At 44.2% G+C, this 26,212-nt stretch overlaps 1 protein-coding gene across 12 annotated transcripts in view; it reads left to right on the top strand.

The window, feature by feature from the left end:
- The window catches only part of WDR93 (WD repeat domain 93), a 52,316-nt gene that overhangs the window by 20,013 nt on the left and 6,091 nt on the right, over positions 1 to 26,212 (top strand). For 2 of the 12 annotated variants that reach the window (XM_086364581.1, XM_086364582.1), the window contains exons 5-17: positions 1,556 to 1,634; positions 3,733 to 3,851; positions 5,730 to 5,768; positions 9,913 to 9,997; positions 16,213 to 16,384; positions 17,544 to 17,614; positions 18,577 to 18,663; positions 19,899 to 20,018; positions 20,581 to 20,794; positions 23,435 to 23,498; positions 23,876 to 24,032; positions 24,390 to 24,591; positions 24,691 to 25,210. In XM_086364581.1, the coding sequence (XP_086220707.1) occupies positions 1,556 to 1,634; positions 3,733 to 3,851; positions 5,730 to 5,768; positions 9,913 to 9,997; positions 16,213 to 16,384; positions 17,544 to 17,614; positions 18,577 to 18,663; positions 19,899 to 20,018; positions 20,581 to 20,794; positions 23,435 to 23,498; positions 23,876 to 24,032; positions 24,390 to 24,591; positions 24,691 to 24,808 (1,527 nt within the window). In that variant the 3' untranslated portion in view covers positions 24,809 to 25,210. Of the gene's footprint in view, positions 1 to 1,555; positions 1,635 to 3,732; positions 3,852 to 5,729; positions 5,769 to 6,164; positions 7,347 to 9,912; positions 9,998 to 16,212; positions 16,385 to 17,543; positions 17,615 to 18,576; positions 18,664 to 19,898; positions 20,019 to 20,580; positions 20,795 to 23,434; positions 23,499 to 23,875; positions 24,033 to 24,389; positions 24,592 to 24,690; positions 25,211 to 26,212 lie in introns of those variants that run through there. The other 10 variants (XM_086364583.1, XM_086364584.1, XR_015150068.1 and 7 more) reach the window with 9 other exon arrangements.

Below are 26,212 nucleotides of genomic sequence, written 5' to 3'. Positions count from 1 at the left end.
GGAATCTAAAAAATATAGCAAACTAGCTAATATGACAAAAAAGAAAAAACCAAGAAACAGACAGATATAGAGAAGAAACTAGTACTTACAAGGGGTATGGAGAAGTAGAGAGGAGTAATATAGGATTACGGAATTAAGAGATACAAACTATTATGTGTAAAATGAGCTACAAGGATATTTTGAACAATATGGGGAATATAGCCAATATTTTATAATAACTATAAATGGAATGTACACTTTAAAAATTGTGAATCACTATACTGTACATCGGGCTTCCCTAGTAGTTCAGATGGTAAAGCATCTGTCTGCAACACAGGAGACCTGGGTTCGATCCCTGGGTTGGGAAGATCCCCTGGAGAAGGAAATGGCAGCCCACTCCAGTATTCTTGCCTGGAAAATCCCATGGGTTGCAGAGCCTGGTAGGCTACTGTCCATGGGGTCGCAAAGAGTCGGACACGAGTGAGTGACTTCCCTTTCACTTTTCACTTTCATGCATTGGAGAAGGAAATGGCAACCCACTCCAGTATTCTTACCTGGAGAATCCCGGGGACGGGGGAGCTTGGTGGGCTTCCGTCTATGGGGTCACACAGAGTCGGACACGACTAAGCGACTTCAGTTTCAGATTTCACTTTCATATTGTACATCAAATATACTTCCATTTTTAAACAAGAAAGTGAAAGAAAAACTAAATGTTTAAAACTCCCTCTCCTTAAATAACTTAGGGGGCTTACTAGCCTAATTCTTCTAGGCACCTAATTTTGCTAGTCTTAGAGCTCCTGAAAGGTACAGCACATCTGTATACATTGAGTCTTTTTCACCTTGCTGAAAATTCAAGCAGGTTTCATACTAGGGTTCCATTCAGTCTCCACTCGATATGGACTGAATATTTTTGTGCCTCTAAAATTCATGTTGAAATTCTGATCCCCAGTGTGGGAGGCGATTAGGTCATGAGGGCAGAGTTCTCATGAGTGGAATTACCGCCCAAGAGAGCTCCCTCAACCCTTCCACCACATGACACAGAGGTGGCAGGCGGTCCATGAGCCAGGAAGCTAGGTCTTAGCAGACACTGAATCTGCCAGAAATCCTTGGAAACCTTGGATCGTGAGAAATAGATGTTGTTTATGAGCCAAATCAGACTATGGCAGTACTATAGCCTAGACAGAGCCTTTTTTTCAAGCAACTGACCAGAGTTTTCATTGTCATGTAGAACTCTTTTCAACACATTTTGAAAAGAGCTAATCATAGGTTTGAGGGTTTGCAACCTGAGCAGGAGATCAGATAGTATGAAATCACTGCAAATGATCAGGAGTATTTATGAAACCAGGAAATAAGTCCAAAATTCTTTAGATGGAAAATTGAGTTCTACTGCTTTACATGCAATCTTGTCCAATTCCTATACAAAAATGGAAAGTCTGAAGCAATTTGAGGCATCTTTTTATGCCTCAATCTTTAGAAGGATTTTTTTTTTCCTGATGTGAACTACGAAAGGCCCTGAAATACACTCTCCTCTATCATCAGGCTGAATTTATTCTATCAGCTTCTCTCTTCTTTTTAGGAGGATGCCAGCAAGCAAACCACCTGTATAAAGATGGAAATTTCTAAAGGAGGGAACTTTGCAGCCTTGCTCCTACAAGGTAAGACTGACCAAAGGCTCTTTAGAGTTCCAGTATCTTCCAGATAATCACTTTCCCCAAAAAACATTTTACTTTTAAAAATAATTTTATTTATTTATTTTTGGATGTGCTGGGGTTTTGCTACTGCATGTGCTTTTCCATAGTTTTGAAGAGCAGGGCCTACCCTCTAGTTGCAGTGCGTGGTCTTCTTACTGTGGTGGGTTCTCTTGTTGCTGAGCACAGACTCTAGGATGTGCTGGCCTCGGCAGTTGCAGGATGTGGGCTCGGTAGCTGCAGCTCCCAGGCTCTGGAGTGCAGGCTCAGTGGTGTGGTGCTCCTTACCACAGGGGCTTAGTTGCTCCTTACCACGTGGGATCTTCCCAGACCAGGGATCAAACTCGTGTCCCTTGCATTGGCAGGCAGATTCTTTATCACTGAGCCAAGGGAAGCCCTCCAACCCTTTTATTTAGAAATAATTTACAGAAGAGTTGCAAAGATATGACTGAGTTCCCTTATATCCTTCACCCAGTGTCCCTAATACCAACATTTAATATAACCATGGTACATTTGTCAAAATTAAGCAAATAATGTTGGTATAATACAATAAACTACAGATTTTTTTTTTCAGATTTTGCCAGTTTTTCCTAGATACTTTTTTTTTTTGGCTCCAAGGTACAATCCAGGATATCATATTGCATTCGGTCATCATCTTTTCACACTGTACCTATATGTGTGATGTCTTGGTCTTACCTTGTCTTTCATGACCTCGACATGTTTGAGGAGTACCAGTCAGGTATTTTGTGCAATGGCCCTGATTTTCAGTTTGAATTTTTCCTCATGATTCAAACTGGGGTTAAGGATTTGGAGGAAGATCTCACAGAGGTGAAATGCTCTTTTCATTGAATTATATTGGGGGGTATGTGATAGCACCACTGCTGATGTTAACCCTGATCACTTAAAGTGATCTGCCAGCTTTCTCCACGGTTGAGCGACTGTTTTCCCCCTTCCATGCTCTAGGTCCAGACCACACTGGAAGGGGAGAGAATGTAAACACCATTTTCTGGATGTAGGATGATCAGAGAATTTTGAGACCTATGTTGAAACCTCCACAGTGACTGATAAACATTTAGGGGGAGATACTTGGAGATTATGCAAATATCCTGTTTGTCATTAAAGTTTTGCCCACCAGTTTTAGCATTCAACATTGGATCTTGCTTGTTGCAATTATTCCTGTGGTAATAGAATATATTTTATCCAAATGATTATTAGCTTGACTTTTAACTTTTAAATAATTAGACATTTGGCGTCTCGGCCTCTATTTAGATTCTTGCCCCAGGTCCCTCAGATGTTAGGTGCTGGAGAAAGATACCTATTTTGTAATGCTTTATGCACCAAAGGAAACTTTTATACTATCTGTAGTAGTTTGTTAGGGCTGTTATAGCAAAGTACCACAAACTAGCTGGCTTAAAATTACAGACATGTACTCCCCAACAGCTCTGGAGTCCAAAAGTCTGAAAACAAGATGTCTATATGATTACTTTTTTAAGGAAACATTTAGCCAGAATCCCATTCTAGGAAAGTAACTTTTCCTGGGTTGGCAGGTATTCAGTACAGAAGCTGAGCATGTTTCTTTGACAAGATAAAGTGCTCACAGCCACCCCATGGGTTGTCATCTCCTCAAATATTGGTCAGAAGAATTCTCCTGAGGCATCTCTCAGAGTTCGATTCTAGCCCGTTGTCAGCCATACCCCTCTCGGTTACTGCTTCTGTATATGCCACTTTCCTCCCCAGGTGGGAACGGCTGTAACACAAAACGTCAGTGGAATTTATCATTTGGAACCTAGAAAGCGTGGGGACCAGGCAGCGTGGACAGTCAGGTTAAAACTGTTACATTGGTGCTGTGAGGGTGAGAAGCCCATCTCCAGTTAGAGGCAGCGGCCTGGGGAGAGGAGTTCAGGGCTCTCTGTGAGTGAGGACTGGCAACAACCGCTACAGAACCACATCTCCTTCCGTTTGTCAAAGTTGCCTCTGTGCCAGTGGTTCTGAGATGGGCCGTTTCTCTGAGGAAACTCATTGCCTGTTTGCGGTTGCTCAACGGTTCCTCGGTTTCCCAATGCAGGAGCTGGGGACATTTGGCTGGATGTGTATAAGCTGCCCAAGGAGTCTTGGATCAAGGAAGTGCAGTACCCCCAACTTGCCGTAAATACAAAGAAGAAAATCAGACAGCAGCTGCAATTGGTAGGTAACACCTGTCTTCAACTGATATGTTCCTCCCTGCCCACATCTAGCGCACCTCCTTCTTGCAATTTCAAGATGAAGGAGCCTGTCTGGAGGCTGTAAGACAGGACAAGAGGTACCCTGGCCTGTGTCTCTTAAGTCAGTTTGCTTTGGTTAAAATAAGATGGTTAAAAAGCCGAGGGGTCTTAAACGGTGGTATCTCTCTCCTCTGGGAGTTGCCTCTCTACCAAGACCACTCCCAGGCATTTCTCTGGGAGAGTGTTTTTTTTTTTTTGACTCTGACTAATAGATATATTTTTTCCCCTCCTGGGCTGAAATAATCCTTCCATGTCTCTCCACTACACTCTCCACTACACTCTCCAGATTATGGTATAAAGGAGTTGTTCTAAATATATGGGAATATATGTATTCTTCATATTATTCTTAGAAGTTAGGTAGAAATCTATTTCAGTTTAATTATATGTGATCCCTGGGACTCATGCCATCTCTTCAAAATACAATATTTAAACAAAAAAGATTTTAAGACAATTTTCTCATCTATCTGATGTGCAGTTATTATATATATCGGCTGTATTGTGTGTGGCATGTAGGACCTGAGCTCCCCGACCAGGGATTGAATCCATGCCCTCCCCAGTGGAAGTGCACAGTCCTAACCACTGGACCACCAGGGAATTCCCAAAGTGTACTTATTATTTTTTTTAATCAATGACAACAAATATCAGTTGAGGATGCCTTTAAAACATATTGTGCTATGTGCTATAAAGTGTTAGTGAAATTAATCTACGAGACCAAGATTGAGACTCACATTCAATGCCAAGTACATTGAGTGGCTTTGAATAAATGCCCTTTTTCTCCAGTGAATGTCTTTGTAGCAAGGTGTGATTTTTTGTATCTCTGGGAGAGTTACTGGCCCAGAGACATTCCTCCTCTAAACTCTTACAGAATCTATTCTTTGTACCTCTCTTTGACACTTCTCATATACTATCCTATTGTGCAATGGCACCCCACTCCAGTACTCTTGCCTGGAAAATCCCATGGATGGAGGAGCCTGGTAGGCTGCAGTCCATGGGGTCGCTAAGAGTCGGACACGACTGAGCGACTTCACTTTCACTTTCACTTTCATGCATTGGAGAAGGAAATGGCAACCCACTCCAGTGTTTTTGCCTGGAGAATCCCAGGGACAGAGGAGCCTAGTGGGCTGCCGTCTATGGGGTCGCACAGGGTCGGACACGACTGAAGCGACTTAGCAGCAGCAGTAGCGGTTCTTTTCTCCTAACTAGATGGTAAATTTCTAGGTTGTTGTACCTTCTGCTTCTTTTTGTCACCATCCCCATGGCATCCTACTCAGTGCCCAACAGATACATTTTTTGAGGGATTAATTTATTATCCAAGTGGGAAAAGCACCTTGGAATGGGGGTGATTTGTCACCATAATTCACTGTTTCTATACACTGAGAAGCAATCAACTTATGCCAGTTACAGTGGTAGCTCTTGTACTATGAATTATATTTAGAGTTACTTATAAATAATAATTGTCAACATCACTGATAAATTTTGTCAATCAGAAATATTCACTTTAACTTAGATTTTTGTAATAGTCTCCTAGCTGACCCCCTCCCTTTCACTCATATTCTCTCTTAACGTCATTGATGATTTCTTGTTTCCCCAAATAGGTTTTAAGATCCTAGAGAATGGGTATCATGTATTAAAATCCTACAGGCCAGAGGACTGCACAAATACTGGCCCTCCATGTCTATGGGGATGAGTTCACATCTCACAAGAGTGATTGAGGGGAAGAAGGAGCAATGCGAAAAATTAAAGGAAGAAGGGGAGCATATACCAAACCCATCATGAATTAATTTCTCATTTTTCTCCCCAGAACACTCCTGATTCTGTGACTGCAGATAGTTTAGATACGGTAAGAAACTTTAAAGAATATCTCCAAAGAGATTTAACTTGAATGTTAGAAATTTTTATTTTGATTTTAAAGGTACCTTAAATGTCAAATATATTAATAAAATATTCTTACCAGGGCACTGTTTTCAGATTCTCTGTGATTTGATCTTGTGCCTCATTCTTGAGGAGAACTGACCCAAGTCATTTGTTCAGGGGTGGGTTTCCCTGAGACAGGGGCCCTGCCAGTGTTTTCACATGGCCACAGACTTTTGTAAAATTGGAAAAAGTAACATGTTTTAACCATAATCACTTAAGACCACCACCATCTCTTCTCACTCAAACTTCCCCTCTGTCACAATAGCCCCCGAACTGAGTTGTATTAGGTGGTCATTGGCACTCTGTATTCTCTTTCTTACAGAGACCCCTAAACCATATATACTTCAGGCCCCATAGAATCCAGCTTGCCTCTGCCAATGTAAGCAGCCCAATCCACCAAACTCACGTTTGGGGTTTTTTGTTCTACTTTGGTGTTGGAGGTCACGTTTGTATTGGGATACGGCAGAGCACAGACTGGGTTCCCTGGAGCTTCCTGACTCTGCCTCTGAGGCAAAGAGCACACCATGCTTTCCAGAGGCTTAGCTCTTGGGATTCAAGCCTATCAGAAGAGAAATGGTGAACTTCCAAATGGAAGTCTCTCTCCAGAGGCCTTTCCTTTATCCCTTTTAAAATTACGTTTTGTCTCAAATTATACAAATGCTATGTGAACACATCACTTTGGGAAGAACCAAGTAATGCAGACTCAGCAGCCCTCTCCAGAGATCATCACCATTATTAGCTTGGTGTGTGTTTTCTATAGGCCTTTAGTATACAGTTTGATTCAGATATCAGTTTATTTTGAAAAATATACTTTCATTTTATGGGAATTTTCTTCTATATAAGTGGCATCATACTATACAGATTTTCTTATGATCTTGCATTTTTATACTAATCAACTTATTGGCAAAGTTTTGCAATGTCAGACAAACCTACCTTGTTCTTTTCCTCTGTTCTATTCCTACTAAAGATGTACCGTAGTTTATTTGGTTGTTCATCCATTGGTGTTATTGAAGGTTTTCCTAATTTGTGGCTTTTATATAACGCAGTGAAAATCTTTCTAAACTCTTCTTTGTGTACCTGAGTGCTCCTGAAGGATGTGTGCAATTTTAGTTTTAATATAGATCCTATTAAATTGTCCTCCAAAAATGACATGACAATTTACATTCAATCAATTTCTCCACAGCCTGGTTAACCTTGATATTATTAATTTTTGTGCAAATTGATGAAACAAAATATTGTCTCATGTTAATTTTCATTAATCTCCTCATATTTTTACTGGCTATTGAGGTTTTGTCTTCTGTGAATTGCCTGTGAATTTTTTGCCAATTACATATTTTCTTCCAATCTGTTGTTTCCCTTTTTTACTTTATGTGCTTTTCTGTTGTAAAGACATTTTAGATTCTGTTATAGTCAGAATTTTTAACCTTTTCTTTACAGCCATTGCACTTAAGAAGGTTTTCTCTATCTCAAGATTATAAATAAATTCTCCTGTGCTTTCTTCTAATACTTCGTAGTGTATTTGTTTTTTGTTTTTTTGTGTGTTTTTTTGCACATTTCACTCTTTTATACACGTGGTAGTTTTTTCTGTGAATGGAACAAGGAAGAGATCCACGTTGATCTGTCTTTTAAAAATAGCAATTGCAACACAAGTACCATTCCTATGTATATTTCTACACTTTTGATCCTGTTCCATTAAAATATTTGTGTGCCTGTACCAAGCATCAGCCTCTTGAGAAACCTATATGCAGGTCAGGAAGCAACAGTTAGAACTGGACATGGAACAACAGACTGGTTCCAAATAGGAAAAGGAGTACGTCAAGACTGTATATTGTCACCCTGCTTATTTAACTTCTATGCAGAGTACATCATGAGAAACGCTGGACTGGAAGAAGCACAGCTGGAATCAAGATTGCTGGGAGAAATATCAATAATCTCAGACATGCAGATGATACCACCCTTATGGCAGAAAGTGAAAAGCAACTAAAAAGCCTCTTGATGAAAGTGAAAGAGGAGAGTGAAAAAGTTGGCTTAAAGCTCAACATTCAGAAAACTAAGATCATAGCATCTGGTCCCATCACTTCATGGGAAATAGATGGGGAAACAGTGGAAACAGTGTCAGACTTTATTTTTTGGGACTCCAAAATCACTGCAGATGGTGACTGCAGCCATGAAATTAAAAGATGCTTACTCCTTGGAAGGAAAGTTATGACCAACCTAGATAGCATATTCAAAAGCAGAGATATTACTTTGCCAACAAAGGTCTGTTTAGTCAAGGCTATGGTTTTTCCAGTGGTCATGTATGGATGTGAGAGTTGGACTGTGAAGAAAGCTGAGCGCCAAAGGATTGATCCTTTTGAACTGTGGTACTGGAGAAGACTCTTGAGAGTCCCTTGGACTGCAAGGACATCCAACCAGTCCATCCTAAAGGAGACCAGTCCTGGGTGTTCACTGGAAGGACTGAAGCTGAGGCTGAAACTCCAGTACTTTGGCCACCTCATGCGAAGAGTTGACTCATTGGAAAAGACCCTGATGCTGTGAGGGATTGGGGGCAGGAGGAGAAGGGGATGACAGAGGATGAGATGGCTGGATGGCATCACCAACTCGATGCACATGAGTTTGGGTGAATTCCGGGAGTTGGTGATAGACAGGGAGGCCTGGCGTGCTGCGATTCATGGGGTTGCAAAGAGTCAGACACAATTGAGGAACTGAACTGAACTGAACCAAGCACCAAGACCTTAGGAATTTCACCGCATAATATAGGCATTTAGTGCTGCTGCTGCTGCTAAGTCGCTTCAGTCGTGTCTGACTCTGTGCGACCCCATAGACGGCAGCCCAACAGGCTCCCCCATCCCTGGGATTCTCCAGGCAAGAACACTGGAGTGGGTTGCCCTTTCCTTCTCCAATGCATGAAAGTGAAAAGTGAAAGTGAAGTCGCTCAGTCGTGTACGACTCTTAGCGACCCAATGGACTGCAGCCTACCAGGCTCCTCCGTCCACGGGATTTTCCAGGCAAGAGTACTGGAGTGGGGTGCCATTGCCTTCTCCGATTTAGTGCTATAAACTTGCATCTAACTAATGCTTTAGTTGCTTCCTTCGAATTTTGATATTTTAATTTTTGAAAATACTTCCTAATTTGCATTTTTTAACTTCTTTTTTGAAACCAGTGGATTATTTTTTGAAGCATGTTATTTAGTGTCCAAATACTTGAGATGTTCTAGATATCTTTCTTTTTTTTTTCTGGTTTCTAACTGAATTCTGTTGTGATCAGAGAACATACTTCATATAATTTGAAACCTTTCAAATTTATTAAGACTTGTTTTATGCCCCAAATATGGTTAATTCTGTTAAGTATCCCATGTGCACTTGAAAAGAACATGCAGTCGGTTGTCACTGGTCCAAGTTATTCGAGTCTTCTATATCCTCACTGCTTTCCCCTCTATATTCTTACTGATTTTCTGTCTGCTTATCCTATCAGTTACTGAGGGAAGACTGTTGAAATCTATGAGGTTATAGATTTATTTCTGCTTTCACACTAAGAATTTTTGCTTCATGTATTTTGAAGCCCTGTTATTAGGTGCAAGAAACATTTAGAATTTTATATCCCCTTGAGAATTCACTGTTTTATCTTTATTCAATGACGCTTTGATCTCTGGTAACATTTTTTGCTCAGAAATCTATATTGTCAGATATTAATATAGCCACCTCAGCTTTCTTTTGATTAGTTTATAAGATATACTTTTTATATACTTTTAAGAATCCTTACATTTAAGATAAGTTTCTTTTTGATAGCATATCATTAGGTCTTGCCTTTTTAATCCAATCTGTCAAACTCTACCTTTTAACTGGGGTGTTTAGGCCATTTATGCCATTATATTTAAAGTGATTTTTGCTATATTTAAAGTGATTTTTGCTGTATTTATGTCTAAATCTACCACTTTGCTGTTTCTATTTTTCCCGCCTGTTTTTCTTTCTTTTTTTTTCTTTTTTCACCTTCTTTTGAAATAAGTGTTTCTAAGGATCCTGTTTTATCTCCTTTGTTGGCTTATTATCTGTGCTTTTTCCTTATTGTAGGATATGAACATTTCTTTTAGAGGAGATGTTAAGTTGAGTCTTCCAGTTCAAATAATGAAAATCAAACCACCCAAACCAATTACAGGTACGTATAAGTCCATGAATACTGTCTTTCCTTTTGCCATTGATTTCTTAGTTTTTCCTTTCTCTTTCTCCACATTTTTCATTTATTAGCAGCAATATCTGATTTACAAGTCATAGGCTCTGGGACTAAAGATTAAAAATATAAATGTTACAAGGATATAATTAACTAAAAGAATTGGGACATCAGGAGACACCTTTCCCCTAGTGCTGGTGGGGTTCACGCATTCCTACATTCCTGTGTTACTTCATTCACCAGTATTTGCTGAGGGCCGATAATGCACCAGGCACAAAGATGAGTCAGACACATGTCCCGTGCTCCAGAAGCTGCAGGTGAAAAAGGAAGCATCACAGTAGGATTCGATTAGGTGCAGCAGTGGGGGCCATCCAGGACCAGACAAACATAGAGGAAGGAGTAACTAACTCTGCCTAGGGAATAGGCAGAGGCTCTTTCAGAAGAAGGAACGTTTGAGAAGGTTTTAAGAATTAAGTGGGAGTTGGCTAAGAGGACCAGAGGGTAAGTCCACACTTTAGACAGAGGACATACAGTCTGTCCTCTCAATATTCACATATGACCTTAGAGATATACCTACAAGGGTGTTTACTGCAGTGCTATTTATAGAGGCATAAGACTAGTGAGGTAAATCTGGTACACTCCGAGTACTTTGCAGCCATTAAAAACAAAGAGACAAATGCAAAAGACCAAGAATAGACAATTCACTCTCATAGAAGAACATGGTGATATGATTTCTCCATCAAGATTTATTACAAAGTCACAATAATTAAAACAAGGTAGAAAAAGAGATGAGTGAATAATAGATGGAAAGATATATATAAAATATAGAAATAGTTGATAGAATATAGTAGATTTAAAGATTAGATGAAAAACACAGGACTGAGAAGACAGGACAGAGTTAGGCCGAAATGGACCCTTGATATCTGATGAAGGTGGTGCTACGGAGCAGTGAATGGTCACTTCAGTAAGTGGTGCTGGTTGTCCATATGGCCCCTGCCTCACATGATATACGAAATTCAATTCCAGATGAATCATAAAAGTTAATATGAAAGACAAAGCAATAAAACTTTTAGAAAATAATATAAGGCAATATCTTTATGACCTTTGGGTAGGGAAAGACTTTTTAGACCAAAGACAAAAAGTACTTATTTATAAGAAAAGTTGGTAAGTCTGACTATATTAAAATTAAAGACTTCTAATCATCCAAGTACATCATTAACAGCATGAATGGGCAAATTATGTATTGGGAGAAGGCATTTTCAAAACACACAAGACTTATGAATGGTCCATATCTAGACTCTATTAAGAATTCCCACAGATTGTTAGGAAAACGACAGGTAATTTGGTATAAAATAGGTAAGAGATTATTCAAATGGCCAATAAACATATGAAAAGATGTTCAGCATAGTTAGTTATCAGGGAAAGGCAAATTAAAACCATAATGAGAAAAAAAAACAAACCATAATGAGATACCACTTAACACCTACCAGAATGGCTAAAATTAAAAGATATTGATTATACACAGATCTGCACACACACTGCAGGGTGTTTTTCTAACAAAAGGAGTAAGGAATAATGCTGCTAATATAAAACAATGATGATATTGTTTTAAAATAAATAAATAAAAGATATTGATCATACCAAGTTGGTGAGGATGTGAAACAATCAAACCTCCCATACATAGATAGCAATGAAAATCAGTACAACCACCCTGGAAAACAATTTAGTGTTAGTGTTAAAGAAAAGTTACATTCTCTGACCCAGCATTTACACTGGGTAACCAACCATATCAGTTTGTCTGGGACTAAGGGATTTCCCTGGACATGGGGCTTTTGGTGCTAAAACTAGGAAACTGCTAGACAAACCAGAATGAGTTAGTCACCCTGCTTCTAGATGTATACCTGATTGGCTTGAAAGTAAAGGTATTTCAGGAAGAATGTACAGGAATAATAATAATGGCATGATTTCCAATAACCGCAAACCATGAAACAACTGAAAATCCATCAACAAAAGAACATGTAAATAAACCTTAATATATGTATATATTTTCCACCCAATGGAATACTATACAGCAGTGAAAAGGAAAACCCACAAATATACACAACAAAATGGATAAATCTCACAATATTAAGCAAAAGAGGGCACATATAGAATTGACACTGTACAATTCCACTGTGTACAGCTCAAAAACCAGGCAAAACAAAGCTGTGGTGTTTAGATGCATATTTAGGTAGCATAAAAGTAACATAAATGTCATGAAGTGATTACCTAAAAGCCAAGAGAATGGCTGCTGCTTTTCTCAGGGGGTTATGACTGGAGCCGGAGAAGGCAATGGCACCCCACTCCAGTATTCTTGCCTGGAAAATCCCATGGATGGAGGAGCCTGGTAGGCTGCAGTCCATGGGGTCGATAAGAGTCAGACACGACTGAGCGACTTCACTTTCACTTTTCACTTTCATGCATTGGAGAAGGAAATGGCAACCCACTCCAGTGTTCTTGCCTGGAGAATCCCAGGGACAGGGGAGCCTGGTAGGCTTCCGTCTATGGGGTCACACAGAGTTGGACACGACTGAAGTGACTTAGCATAGCATAGCATAGCATATGACCGGAGCAGGGCCCTTGGGAAGCTTTTAGCAGGGAGATGTGATAATCTGTTTCTTGACCTCAGAAGAGACAGATGTTTTCTTTAGCATAATTTATTAAGATGCATTTAAAGGAAAAGATACATTTTTATGCTCCTTTCTGAATGTGTTATAGTTCACAACAAGGAAAGGGTTTAATAAATGCAAATAAGCAACAAACAAGAAGATCTATAGTACTGAAATAAAGAGATCTCCCAAGATATGTCATCAAATCAAAATGCAAAACAAACCAAAAAACAAAATGCCAGACGTGCAGGGTATGACAGCAATTCTCAAACTTTAGCTGGATCAGACTCATTTGGAGGATTTATAAAAACCCAAATTGCTGGGCCCTGCAGATGGTGATTGCAGCCATGAAATTAAAAGACACTTACTCCTTGGAAGGAAAGTTATGACCAACCTAGACAGCATATTAAAAGCAGAGACATTACTTTGTCCACAAAGGTCCATCTAGTCAAGGCTATGGTTTTTCCAGTAGTAATGTACAGATGTCAGAGTTGGACTATAAAGAAAGCTGAGCCCCAAAGAATTGATGCTTTTGAACGTTAGTGTTGGAGAAGACTCTTGAGAGTCCCTTGGACTGTAAGGAGATCCAACCAGTCCATCCTAAAGCAGATCACTGGAAGGACTGATGTTGAAGCTGAAACTCCAATACTTTGGCCACCTTATGCAAAGAGCTGACTCATTTGAAAAGACCCTGATGCTGGGAAGTTTGAGGGCAGGAGGAGAGGGGGATGACAGAGGATGAGATGGTTGGATGGCATCACCAACTCAATGGACATGGGTTTGGGTAGACTCTGGGAGTTGGTGATGGACAGAGAGGCCTGGCGTGCTGCGATTCGTGAGGTCGCAAAGAGTCAGACACGACTGAGTGACTGAACTGAACTGACCCACAGCATTTCTGTTTCATTTCTAACTCTGATGATCTGGGACCACATTTCAAGAACTGCTAGTTAATATATGGTAACAGGACTGGAAAAGGTCAGTGTTCATTCCAATCCCAAAGAAAGGCAATGCCAAAGAATGCTCAAACTACTGCACAGTTGCACTCATCTCACACACTAGCAAAGTAATGCTCAAAATTCTCCAAGCCAGGCTTCAGCAGTACGTGAACTGTGAACTTCCTGATGTTCAAGCTGGTTTTAGAAAAGGCAGAGGAACCAGAGATCAAATGGCCAACATCTGCTGGATCATGGAAAAAGCAAGAGAGTTCCAGAGAAACATCTATTTCTGCTTTATTGACTATGCCAAAGCCTTTGACTGTGTGGATCACAATAGACTGTGGAAAATTCTGAAAGAGATGGGAATACCAGACCACCTGACCTGCCTCTTGAGAAACCTATATGCAGGTCAGGAAGCAACAGTTAGAGCTGGACATGGAACAACAGACTGGTTCCAAATAGGAAAAGGAGTACGTCAAGGCTGTATATTGTCAGCCTGCTTATTTAACTTCTATGCAGAGTACATCATGAGAAACGCTGGACTGGAAGAAGCACAAGCTGGAATCAAGACTGCCGGCAGAAATATCAATAAGCTCAGATATGCAGAGGGCACTACCCTTATGGCAGAAAGTGAAGAGGAACTAAAAAGCCTCTTGATGAAAGTGAAAGTGGAGAGTGAAAAAGTTGGCTTAAAGCTCAACATTCAGAAAACTAAGATCATGGCATCTGGTCCCATCACTTCATGGGAAATAGACAGGGAAACAGTGGAAACAGTGTCAGACTTTATTTTGGGGGGCTCCAAAATCACTGCAGATGGTGACTGCAGCCATGAAATTAAAAGACGCTTACTCCTTGGAAGGAAAGTTATGACCAACCTAGATAGCATATTCAAAAACAGAGACATACTTTGCCCACAAAGGTCCGTCTAGTCAAGGCTATGGTTTTTCCGGTGGTCATGTATGGATGTGAGAGTTGGACTGTGAAGAAGGCTGAGCGCCGAAGAATTGATGCTTTTGAACTGTGGTGTTGGAGAAGACTCTTGAGAGTCCCTTGGACTGCAAGGAGATCCAACCAGTCCATTCTGAAGGAGATCAGCCCTGGGATTTCTTTGGAAGGAATGATGCTAAAGCTGAAACTCCAGTACTTTGGCCACCTCGTGCGAAGAGTTGACTCATTGGAAAAGACTCTGATGCTGGGAGGGACTGGGGGCAGGAGGAGAAGGGGACGACAGAGGATGAGATGGCTGGATGGCATCACTGACTCGATGGACGTGAGTCTGAGTGAACTCCAGGAGTTGGTGATGGACAGGGAGGCCTGGCGTGCTGGGATTCATGGGGTTGCAAAGAGTCGGACACGACTGAGCAACTGAACTGAACTGAACATTTGTTTTAGAAAATATATACAAATGTACATATAATACATATAATAATATATACTATACTATATACATTATATAATGTAGTAATATGCTGCCATCTGGGGCTTCTCTGAAGGCTCAGACAGTAAAGAGTCTAACTGCAGTGCAGGAGACCTGGATTTGATTCCCTGGGTCAGGAAGATTCCTTGGAGAAGGAAATGGCAACCCACTCCAGTATTCTTGCCTGGAGAATCCCATGGACAGAAGAGTTTGGTGGGCTACAGTCCAGGAGGTCGCAAAAGAGTTGGACACAACTGAGCAAGTAACACACACTTGCTGCCATCTAGAAGGGGTCTGTTTCTAGAAAGTTGTACAAGAAACTGATAACAATGGTTGCCTCTGGAGAAAGGGACTTGGGGCCCTGTGGGACCTCCTGGGCACCTTCCAAAGAGTAAGAGTTCTGAAAATTAGGTTCATGCCCAGAAAATAGATTGCTTAGGTTTACTGTGGGTGTGCATGCTCAGTTGCTCAGTCATGTTTGACTCTTTGCAACCCCATGGACTGTAGCCCACCAGGCTCCTCTGTCCAGAAGATTTCCCAGGAAAGAATACTGGAGTGGGTTGTCATTTCCTCCTCCAGGGAATTTTCCCAACCCAGGGATCGAACCCATGGCTCCTGCATTGGCAGGTGGATTCTTTACCACTTGAGCCACCTGGGAAGTCCCCACTGTGGACTTAGGAGCAGATGAGAAAGAAGGAAATGAAAGGTTATTGGGAAGGAGAATGATAAAAATGATTGGCAGAGAAAGGAGAATTTCTAAAGGAAGGCAGTTGGATCAGTGTAAGCCTCCCGGAGGAGGCTGGGATTGTGTATTGAGGGTCCTCAGCCATAGCTGCATAGTGCGAGTGACTGGAAGGTTTGGGGCCTTGCTGGGCTGGAGAGACAGCAATGGTGATCTAAGGTCTCTAGTGACATTGTGAACATTTCCCTGGCCTCTGGAGATTCTGTAGTCTGGAAACAGGAAACGACAGCAGGATGGAGATGGAGGAGTGGGAGGAGGGAGGGCAGCTGCCCTTCACCTGTGCTCCGTGAGCCAGTGGAGTAGGAGGGAGGCCAGGGAGAAGGCTGATCACCTGGGCAGAGCAAGAACAGACTTCTGAGGAAGAGGGATTCTGCAGGAAACCGGGAAGCATAGAGGAGGAGGGAGAAACAGGAAGGAGGACATCAGATGGTTTAACCCATGCTGGGATATTTTCAACCTAGGTACCACATTTAAGAGCCCCCTGGAAGCCTTTGCAAAGATAGCGGGCTGCCGCGGGCTGGGCTCTGGGCAGAATCACTACATCAAGGCGAGCCAGTGGGAGAAGCGGGAGGCAATCTTAAGAGCCACCTACAAGAAGTTCCTGGATGGGGAATGGGAGCCTGAGCCAATCAGGTGAGCCTGGAGGTCAGGGATGCGGGGGTGAGGCCAGAACAACCCCTCCCTGGGAGCTTCTCCTCTGTGAGTACAGGCAGAAATCAACCCAAAGTCCTGAATTAATTCAGAGTCTCAAAGCTCTTGATGGTTTGGGTGACTTCTCTGAGAACTTCAGCAAAATCTTTTGAAAAGTTGGATGGGTTGTTTATAATTAGAACAAAGGATGATAACATAGATTTAAAAGAAGGAATAGGCATCTATGGAGATGAAAAGTAGAGTTTTAGAGGTTTTTTTGGGGGGTGGGGGGTGGGGGGCCATGCAGTACTACTTACAGGATCTCAGTTCCCTGACCAGGGCTTGAACCCAGATCATGGCAGTGAAAGCGCCAAATCCTAACCACTAGACCACCAGGGACTCCCTATTTTATAATTTTTTTGCATGATAGCATCTCCTTAAAAAAAAATTGTTTTCCTGATTATCTAGACAACACAGATGATCCTAGAGAGGAAAACTGACCACTAATAACACTTTCCTCCACTTCCATCCAGTCTTCCTAAATGTAATATATTAATGTGTAATTCTTAAAACACGCTACTTTCTAATTTCAGTGAGCAGGTGGGCCTCAGTGATTGTAAAACCTGAGCCTGAGTCCTTGAAGTATCTGGTGGAGCAGGTTCAGCAGCTAGCTCTCCTCACAACTATTGCAGGTCTCAGAAATGTTCTTGCTTCACATGGGGAGTGAAACCTCTCATCTTGCCATCATGTGGACCTGAATTTTGTCACTTTACACAATGTCCCAGGGCTAGCTAGGCCCTAACAGAAACTAAAAAAAAAAAAAGTACCAACTTAGTACACCCGGGATAGGAACATTTACGTACTTCACCGAAGTCTGATCGTGAAGGGGTCCTCCTCCAGGACAGGAATGGCTCTGCCCATACTGGGTGCTCTTCCTGGCATGGGCGTAACTCACATCACTCTGCCTGTTAACCCTCACCAAACTCCAAGGGCCCACACACACCAGGACCAGCACATAGAATATAATTTGCTCCGTGGCCCTGAACGCCCTGGAAGATCCTTCTGAACTACTCACTTCTGGTCTTAATACCAAGATGCTGACAGCACTTCTCTTTGCCAAGGAGTCCACCACGGCTCTGACTAGTGTCTCTTTCTTTCCCAGTATGGCTACGTTCTACTTCCTCCTTCCCAGTCGCGTAATCCCAATGCCCACGGGAGTCAAGAGATCCCCAGGTAAAGGAAGGGGAAGCAGGTGGTCATCCGGGGGAATGCCCAGCAAGCCCTCCTAGAGAAGCTCTGCTCAGCACACCCTGCCTGCTGGGAGGGAATGAGGTGGAAAGTGGGTTGCCAGCTGCAGCTTAACGGTTTCTAGTTGCACCTGTGACCCCTGAGACCAGATTCCTTGATGATGGACGCTGGCACCGTCTTCAGGGTGTGAGCTGCCACAGAGGATGGTGTGCACACATCCCGCCAGGCTGCTTCCGGATTTTTGTTGTTGTTCAGACTTTTAAGTCATGTCCGCCTATTTGCAACCCTAGGAACTGCAGCATGCCAGGCTTCCCTGTCCTTCACCGTCTCCCAGAGTTTGCTCAAACTCACGTCCATTAAGTCAATGATGCCATCCAACCATCTCATCCTCTGTCACCCCCTTCTCCTGCCCTCAACCTTTCCCAGCATCAGGATCTTTTCCAATGATCGGTTCTTCACATCAGGTGGCCAAAATTTGGAGCTTCAGCTTTCGCATCAGTCCTTCCAATGAATATTCAGGGTTGATTTCCTTTAGGATTGACTGGTTTGATCTCCTTGCAGTCCAAGGAACTCTCATGAGTCTTCTCCAGCATCAATTCTTTGGCACTCAGCCTTTTTTATGGTCCACCTCTCTGGATATGAATTCCTTTCTGTAGAAAATGTTAGTTAGAACACTGACAGCCCAGTGGGCAGGAATTTATCTAGAAGATGTGAAAGCAGCCGATGGGTAGTAGTGACCATCATTCCTGCACAGGAAGATGAGTTGGCCCCAGCAGCAGCCCTCCTGGGGGTGCCCAGCCCCTCAGCTGGTAGCTCACCCCTCAGTTGGGTGCTGCCCATTGGCACAAACCATTTCAAACTGACCTCCTCCTGGGCAAACCCCTCCACCCAAATCAAAGTCCACCCAGACTCCTTCCGTGACACCCCTTTCCTCTCTTCTTTCCCAGGGCTAGCCTGTGTCCTTGGTGTACACTGGACCGATCATCACAACTTCTTCTTCTATTCACTTAACCGGACGCTGAAGGATAAAGTTGGTACTTTACTGCCGGGATGGGAGTCACCTAAGCTCAGGGCTCTCGTGTCCTTCTTCAGCTTAGCCAAGAGCACGTGACTGACAGTTGCGTGGCTTTTAGGGGACCAGAGCTGTGCAGACAGAGTGGGTGGCTTGCTAGCTGTGGTGTGACCCCAAGGCTGTGTCTCTGAACTGTCGTGTTTCTTAAAGATGATGTCCATGGGGACAGAGCCCGTCTGGTTTACAGGGCTCCTTAGGCAATGAAGGTAAAAAAGGAGGGGCTTGGTTCCAGCACGTGTCTGCAATCAGTGTGGTTTCAGGCCAGTCACTTGATGCCCTAATCCCCTGTTTTCTCCTCCAAAGCAGAAAACCCCTCAGTTACACCATCCTTATGTATTCTACGCATTAGTCGTGAATAGCAAAATCCAGTTTCTCTACATGAAGGCTCTTTTGAAGTTGAAAGGCACTTAAGAAATATGAGTGGTGGTGGTTTGTTTTTGACAAACTCAGGGAGGCAGTTCCACGAACAAATTCACTCTGTGTGAATTCCTTGAGCTAACACTATGCTGTCCAGAGTTATACTCAGAAGTAATGTTTAAAACTCACAAAGGAAGAATTTCTTTCCTTCCATCCCTCTCCCAGGAAACCTGGCTTCTAATCTCCACTTCTGTACTGACTGGCTCTTGTGACTTTGGGCAAGTCACTTGTTTCTCTGCCTCATTCTGCTCATCTGTAAAATGCGGGTTCTAATAGGACCCACCTCATAGGATCCCTGTGAGAATTAAATGAAATGAAGCCCATAAAGTGCCAGCTCTGGTGCTTAGCACCTAGTAAGTCCTCACTCAGTGTTCCTACTCATGCTCAGTCGCTCAGTCCTGTGGTACTCTTTTGCAATCCCATGGACTGTAGCCCTCCAGGCTCCTCTGTCCATGGGATTCTGCAGGAGAATACGGAGGTGGATTGCCATTTCCTTCTCCAGGGAATCTTTCCAATGCAGGGGTCAAACCCATGTCTCCTGCTTGGCAGGCGGATTCCTTACCACTGACCCACCAGGGAAGCCCCAATCCCTGTTAACTGTAGTATAATAATCATATAACTTGTTATATTATCCTGAGGAAGGAGACAGCATGGCACAGAGAGGAGAGAGATGGTGAGTCCAGACAGGCAGACCAGTCTGGGTCTCAGGTCGTCCGGGTGGCGGTGATGGGTGGGAGCGGGGGTCCGGGGGCGGCCTGGTGAGTGGCATCTCCCCTCTAGACCCCGAGGGCGTGTGGCCGTGCGCCGCGCCCATCGTGGTATCTCAGCTCAGTCCCTGCTCTTCCTACCTGGTGCTGGCCTGCGAGGACGGCGTGCTCTCGCTCTGGGACCTGGCGCAAGGTAAGCCCCGCCCCGCCCCGCCCTCCACCGCTGCGTTACACACCCTGACCTGCCCGGGTTAACACTTCCTTCCGCTCCAGTGCTGACTTGTCCCCTTCCTTGGGTTTGGTTCTTCCACATACTTAGAAGGGTTCCTCCTGAAGGGGGCTCCCTTCTCCCCGTGGGCGTTGGCTATGAATTCCTTTCTGTAGGAAATGTTAGTTAAAACACTGACAGCCTAGTGGACAGGCTGCCTTCACTTCGAAGGATGCTCGCTGCCTGGGTTTTGTTTGGTTTTTCTTCTGGTTCTTCTGGGTCTTTACTGCAGCACACAGGCTTCTCTAGTTGTGGCGCGCGCGCTTAGTTTCCCCGCGGGCTGTGGGATCTTAGTTCCTCAACCAGGGATCAAACCCCGCATCCCCTGCCCTGGAAGGTGGGTTCTTAGCCACTGGACCACCAGGGAAGCCCCTCAGTGCTTGGTTTTGCCTCCTGTCCCTCACACACTCGCTGGTCACAGACCTCGCGCCCATGGCTGCCTCCCTCTGCCCCTTGCCTGACCTACTCGTGCCCTCCCTTCCTCCAGGACTCACTCTTGGAGTTGTTGCTCTTCCTGAAAAGTGCTTCTGCCAAAGCATCCACTTCCTGAAATACTTCCTAGTCCACAAAGGACAGAATGTGTATCCGGAGGGCTCAGTGAAATGCCACATGAAATGCGTGGTGCTGTGTACAGACGCGTCTCTCCATCTGGTGACGGCCTCGGGGATCCAGAACTCCACCATCAGTCTGCTGGTGGAGAGGTGGGTGGTTGGGGGGAGGGCGGGGTACATGATCTGCCAGACATACCGCCCTGTTTAACAGTAAGAAACTGAAACAACCTCTCAGACTAGAGTTCACTTTCCCTCTGGTCATCACTGTCTCAGTGAGCTTCTCAGAATTACTAAAGTCTTTTATTGGGTTGGCTGAAAAGTTCGTTTGGGTTTATTTTCTGTATTTTATGGAAAAACCCAAATGAACTTTTTGGCCAACCCTATACATTCAGAGTGGAGAAGGAAATGGCAACCCACTCCAGTATTCTTGTCTGGAGAATCCCAGGGACAGAGGAGCCTAGTGGGCTGCTGCCTATGGGGTTGCACGGAGTCGGACACGACTGAAGTGACCTAGCAGCAGCAGCATACATTCAGATAAGACAATAGCAACCCACTCCAGTATTCTTGCCTGGAAAATCCCATGGGCGGAGGAGCCTGGTGGGCTGCAGTCCATGGAGTCACTAAGAGTCGGACACGACTGAGCAACTTCACTTTCACTTTTCACTTTCATGCATTAGAGAAGGAAATGGCAGCCCACTCCAGTGTTCTTGCCTGGAGAATCTCAGGGATGGGGGGGCCTGGTGGGCTGCCATCTATTGGGTCGCACACAGTTGGACATGACTGAAGCAACTTAGCAGCAGAAGCAGCATACGTGTGGAGATATATATATGAGTTCTATGTATATAAATTGTGTGTTGGCACAAATGACATCTTTCCTATCCCATGTGACCAAGAAGAGGGTTGTTTTTGCCAAAATATTGTTTGTAGTCAGTTTCTTCAAAGGCCTCTTTTAAATTGTGAAATATTTTATGCATGCAAATAACCTGTATAGTATGTGTGAGGGTGTGTATTTAGCGTACATATGGGGCGGGGGTGGGAACTCCACTGTCCCCATCACCAAGCTTAAGAAATAGATCATTTCCAATTCAGTTAAGGCTCTCTGTATGCCTCTCCTGGATCACATCCTTCTCTCCTCCACTTCAAAAGTGGTTGTTGTTCAGTCACTAAATTGTGTCTAACTCTCTACAACCCCACGGACTGCAGCGTACCAGGCTTCTCTGTCCTTCACCATCTCTCAGAGTTTGCTCAAAGTCATGTCCATTGAGCCATCCAACCATCTCATCCTCTGTTGTCCCCTTCTCCTCCTGCCCTCAATCTTTTCCAGCATCAGGGTCTTTTCCAGTGAGTCAGCTTTTCACATTAGGTGGCCAAAGTATTGGAGCTTCGGCCTCAGCATCAGTCCTTCCAATGAATATTCAGGGTTGATTTTAATTATCTATTGCTGCATATAACAAACTACTCCACAATTTAGCGACTTAAGGAAACAGTCACCACTTAACCTCTGATGCTGTAGGTCAGCACTTGGGCTGGGCTCAGTTGGACAATCCCTGCTCTGGGCTTGCCTTGACTCTCACAGATGCCCATGGGTGAGGGGCCGACTAGCGGGCCTTACTCACATACAGGCAGCTGGCAGCTGGTGGCCAAGGCACTCCTCCTTGCAGCCTCTCCTGCAGGCTGTCCCAGGCTCCTCAGTAAACCTCAGGGCTCCCAGCCGCCATCGAGGCTCACTGATGTTTTCCAAGCCCTGTGCACTGCTTGTGTTACACTGGACACAGCATGTCATCTGGCCATGCCCACATTTAAGCAGTGGAAAAGCAGACTCCACATTTTTCCCCTTGATTTATTTATTTTTAATTGAAGGATAATTACAGTATTGTGTTGGTTTCTGCCATACGTCAACGTGGATCAGCCATAGGTATACATATGTCCCCTCCCTCTTGAGCCTCCCTCCCACCTCCCATTCCATCCCACCCCTCTAGGTTGTCAGAGAGCCTCGGTTTGAGTTCCCTGAGTCATACAGCAAACTCCCAGTGGCTATCTATTTTACATACGCTAGTGTATATGTGTCCATGCAAACCTCTCCATTCTCCCGCCCTCTCCTGCCCCAGCCTGTGTCACAAGTCTGTTCTCTTTGTGTCTCCATTGCTGCCCTGTAAATAGGTTCACCAGACCATCTTTTTAATTCCATATATATGCATTAATATACAATATTTGTTTTTCTCTTTCTGACTTACTTCACTCTGTATAATAGACTCCACCTTTTTTAAAATGGGAGTTACTGCTAAATATTATGTCTAATTTTTTTTCGAAAAAAAATATACCCCACTGTTTTCCTAAATTCATCATCTCTTTGTTTTCCTTCAAGAATTAACCACATTCATACGACTGTATCTCCAAGCCATATACACTCCAGCTGTGCATATTTTAGGGAACTTGCTAATGGGATCATATTCTGTGTATTCTCCAATTTGTTTTCTACTGCCATTTATTCTGTGACTTGCTTTGCAGTATTGTTCAGGAGAATGGTACATGTCGTGTGCAGCTCCAGCTCTTTTATTTTCATTGCTATATAGTATCCCATCATATAATGTAACACAATTACCTAAGCACTCTCCTAGCAATGGATATTTAGACGGTTCCCAGTTTTTGCTCCTATGAACATCTCTGACATACATCCTGATGCTTCTAGAGCAGAACTTGTCTGTATTGGATATAGGTATATGCCTAGGAGAGGACGGCAAAACTTGAAAACTCCCACAGTCTGGATGTCTGTGTGTCTGTTTAATACAGGCCAGTGAAGTACCTGGATGAAGCCATCTGTGCCGTGGCCCCGGTCCAAGCCTTACCTGGCATGGTAGGTTCCTCAGGCCCCTCATTCTTCTTTAGTGAATGTGTTCATTATTCCTTCCCAAAAATCTCTGCTGAAGGCCTGTTGTGTGCTGGGCACAGATTGGGAGGAGAAAGCCCTTGCCCTCGTGGAGCTCCCAGTTCAGTGGGGAAGACAGGTGAGCCCCGGCAGGCGGCTTCTTTACCGCTGCTGCCGGCAGCTCCACAGGAGCAGACGCCACTTTCCTGCTGCCCGCCGAACAGCTCCAGCTGGATCCAGAGGCTGGGTGCCCAAGGGTGAATAAATTCCCCCTTTGTTTTTTATTTCTAGCTGCTTTTCTTATTTCACACTGGGATGAGTGACAGACTGGAGAAGTCCCCACTCACCATCTCTTTGCTCCCCAGGTGCTGACCTTTTCCAGAGATGGCTCTGTGTTCCTCATGGACGTGGCCAAGTCGCAGATCATCTGCTCCTTTGCTCTCCCCAGATCCTACTCCCTGGCAGCCCCCTGGAACCCAGTGTTTGTCGTGTCTTTACACCACCCGTGTTTCCTGCTCCGAGGTACGGAGGGGGCCCGTGAGGGCTGCCGCCCAGACCTGTGGCCTGCTGACCACCTCCAACTCTCTCAGTCCTTGCATAGAGCACAGGGTGACCCTGTCCAGTCTCCTCCCCACTCCTTATCCCAGCCCCCGCAGACCAGGACACTGCCGCTCAGTCCTCACTGGCGCTTAGATAAAATGCTGGGCAAGTCTCCCGTCTGGACTCCTGCTCCTCCAGATCAAGTGATCCCCTCTTAGCCCAAACCCAGTGATCCAGGCTTTGTAAGCAGAGAGCAGCCCCTTCGCACCCACCCTGACCGCAAAGCGCACAGAAAAGGTAATCACTAGAACAGAACACCACATTCCTGTTTCATCCCAGGAGACCATCCAGATGAAATTGGATCTGCCAGCAAAGCAGAAGACATCCCAAATTCTATTTTCTATTTTAATTTTGAGGACTACCCACTCCTAAAAAACTTCTCAAGAAACTGCACCATTCCTCAAGCTAGCATATTGGCCCACCCAACATTTGCCCAGGCGCTGCCCCTGGAGGAGAGATGCGAGAAATTCTTCCAAAAGAGGTGAAGTTCTGGGTCTCTGTACCGGGGGTAGTCTCTGGACCATGGAATAAGTGGTTTGCTTGATCATAAGATCCTTTTCGGCATTTAAATCCCACTCAGGTTGGAAGAAAAGGAGGAAAGAATTCAGGCCGGTAGAAAAGAAAGGCTTCAAGTTGGTGTTTTCTTCCTGTCAAGGCTGTCTTTTTCTTGTTGCTTTTTCAATTCTTTTTTTTTTTAAGTATATTTGGATTATCAGACACAGTCATCTAAGACAGGGGTTGGCAAACTACAGCCAAATTTGGCCTACTGCCTGTTTTTGTGAATAGAGTTTCACCGGAAGACACCACACCCACCGCTTTATGTCTCATCTGCGTATGTAAGAGTTACAGAGGCGCTGAGCAGCTGCAGCAGAGACGCTCTGACCCACAAAGCCTAAATCATTTCCTAGCTGGCCTTGTAGAGAAAATGTTTGCCAGCCCCTTGTCTGAGCCCCCTTTCCTTTCTCCATCATCCATATAACCAATTACGTGATACACCTCTCCTCTTTCCCTGTCTGTAACCCCCAGCCCCAAGGGGACTCTGCTTGTGTTCCTTCCTGCTATAAAAGCATCATTAATGGTACTCAGTCCATTCTGAGAAAGCAGGGGTCTCTCTTTTTTTTTTAATTTCATTTATTTACTTATTTATGTTTGGCTGCACTGGGTCTTCATTGCTACACACGGGACTTTCTCTAGTTGCAGTGTGAGGGTGTTTCATTGCCGCGGCTTCTCTCGAGGTGGAGCCCGGGCTCCAAGCGCATGGGCTTCAGTAGCTGCAATCCCGGGCTCTAGAGTGAGTGCTCAGTAGTTGAAGCCCGCGGGCTTAGTTGCTCTGAGGCATGTGGAATCTCCCCTGACCAGGGATCAAATCTGTGTCCCCTGCATTGGCAGGCAGATTCTTAACCACTGGATCTCTGGAGAAGTCCAGCTGGGGTCTCTTCTAATCCATCCACAACATTATATTGGATAATGAAGCATGTGTGATGTTTTTTCTTTGTATTTGTCCTATTTGCAACTTTTCTACCCAACATACGGATGTTTTTGGAAAATTTCAAACAATGGCTTAAAAAAAGTCGAGAGAATGAGGTCAGGTCATGGCTGTAGTGGGGCCATTCTCCTGGGTTGAGAGTCATGCTGTGGAGCTTCCTGGTGCTCTTGCTTGATAAGGCTCAGAGAAGTTGTTTAATGAGCATGTTCCCCTTTCTGTCCTCTCTAACTCCCTTCTTTCACTAGCCTAGGAAGGGTGTGCCTTCCTACTTCACCCAAAAGCCAACTGACTGCCCTCCCAGTGGGAAGGGACCAGAGGCCAGTGGCTCCAGCTCCGGGCAGCTCACCTCCTGCCTGACAGCCGAGGACCTGAGCAACTCAGGATGCCTTAGTCCCTGACCATTTCCTCCCTCAGTCAGGGCGCAGGTGGACATTACCACTCAGACATCGCTTAACTAACCCTGCTTAGCCTGATAAGTTTGCTTCTCATGTAGCTCTACTACCATAACAGAGTAATTACCCACTGAAAAAATGTTACTCGTTATTTCTCAGTTTTATGTTGTTCAGATGCTCAGTCGTGTCTGACTCTTTGCAACCCCTTGGACTGCAGCACACAG

This window comes from Bos grunniens, chromosome 21 (genome assembly GCF_055505025.1).
Source record: "Bos grunniens cultivar Pamir isolate PY7600 chromosome 21, Bosgru_T2T1.0, whole genome shotgun sequence".
Lineage (NCBI taxonomy): Eukaryota > Metazoa > Chordata > Mammalia > Artiodactyla > Bovidae > Bos > Bos grunniens.
This window is presented reverse-complemented; position numbering and strand designations above follow the sequence as displayed.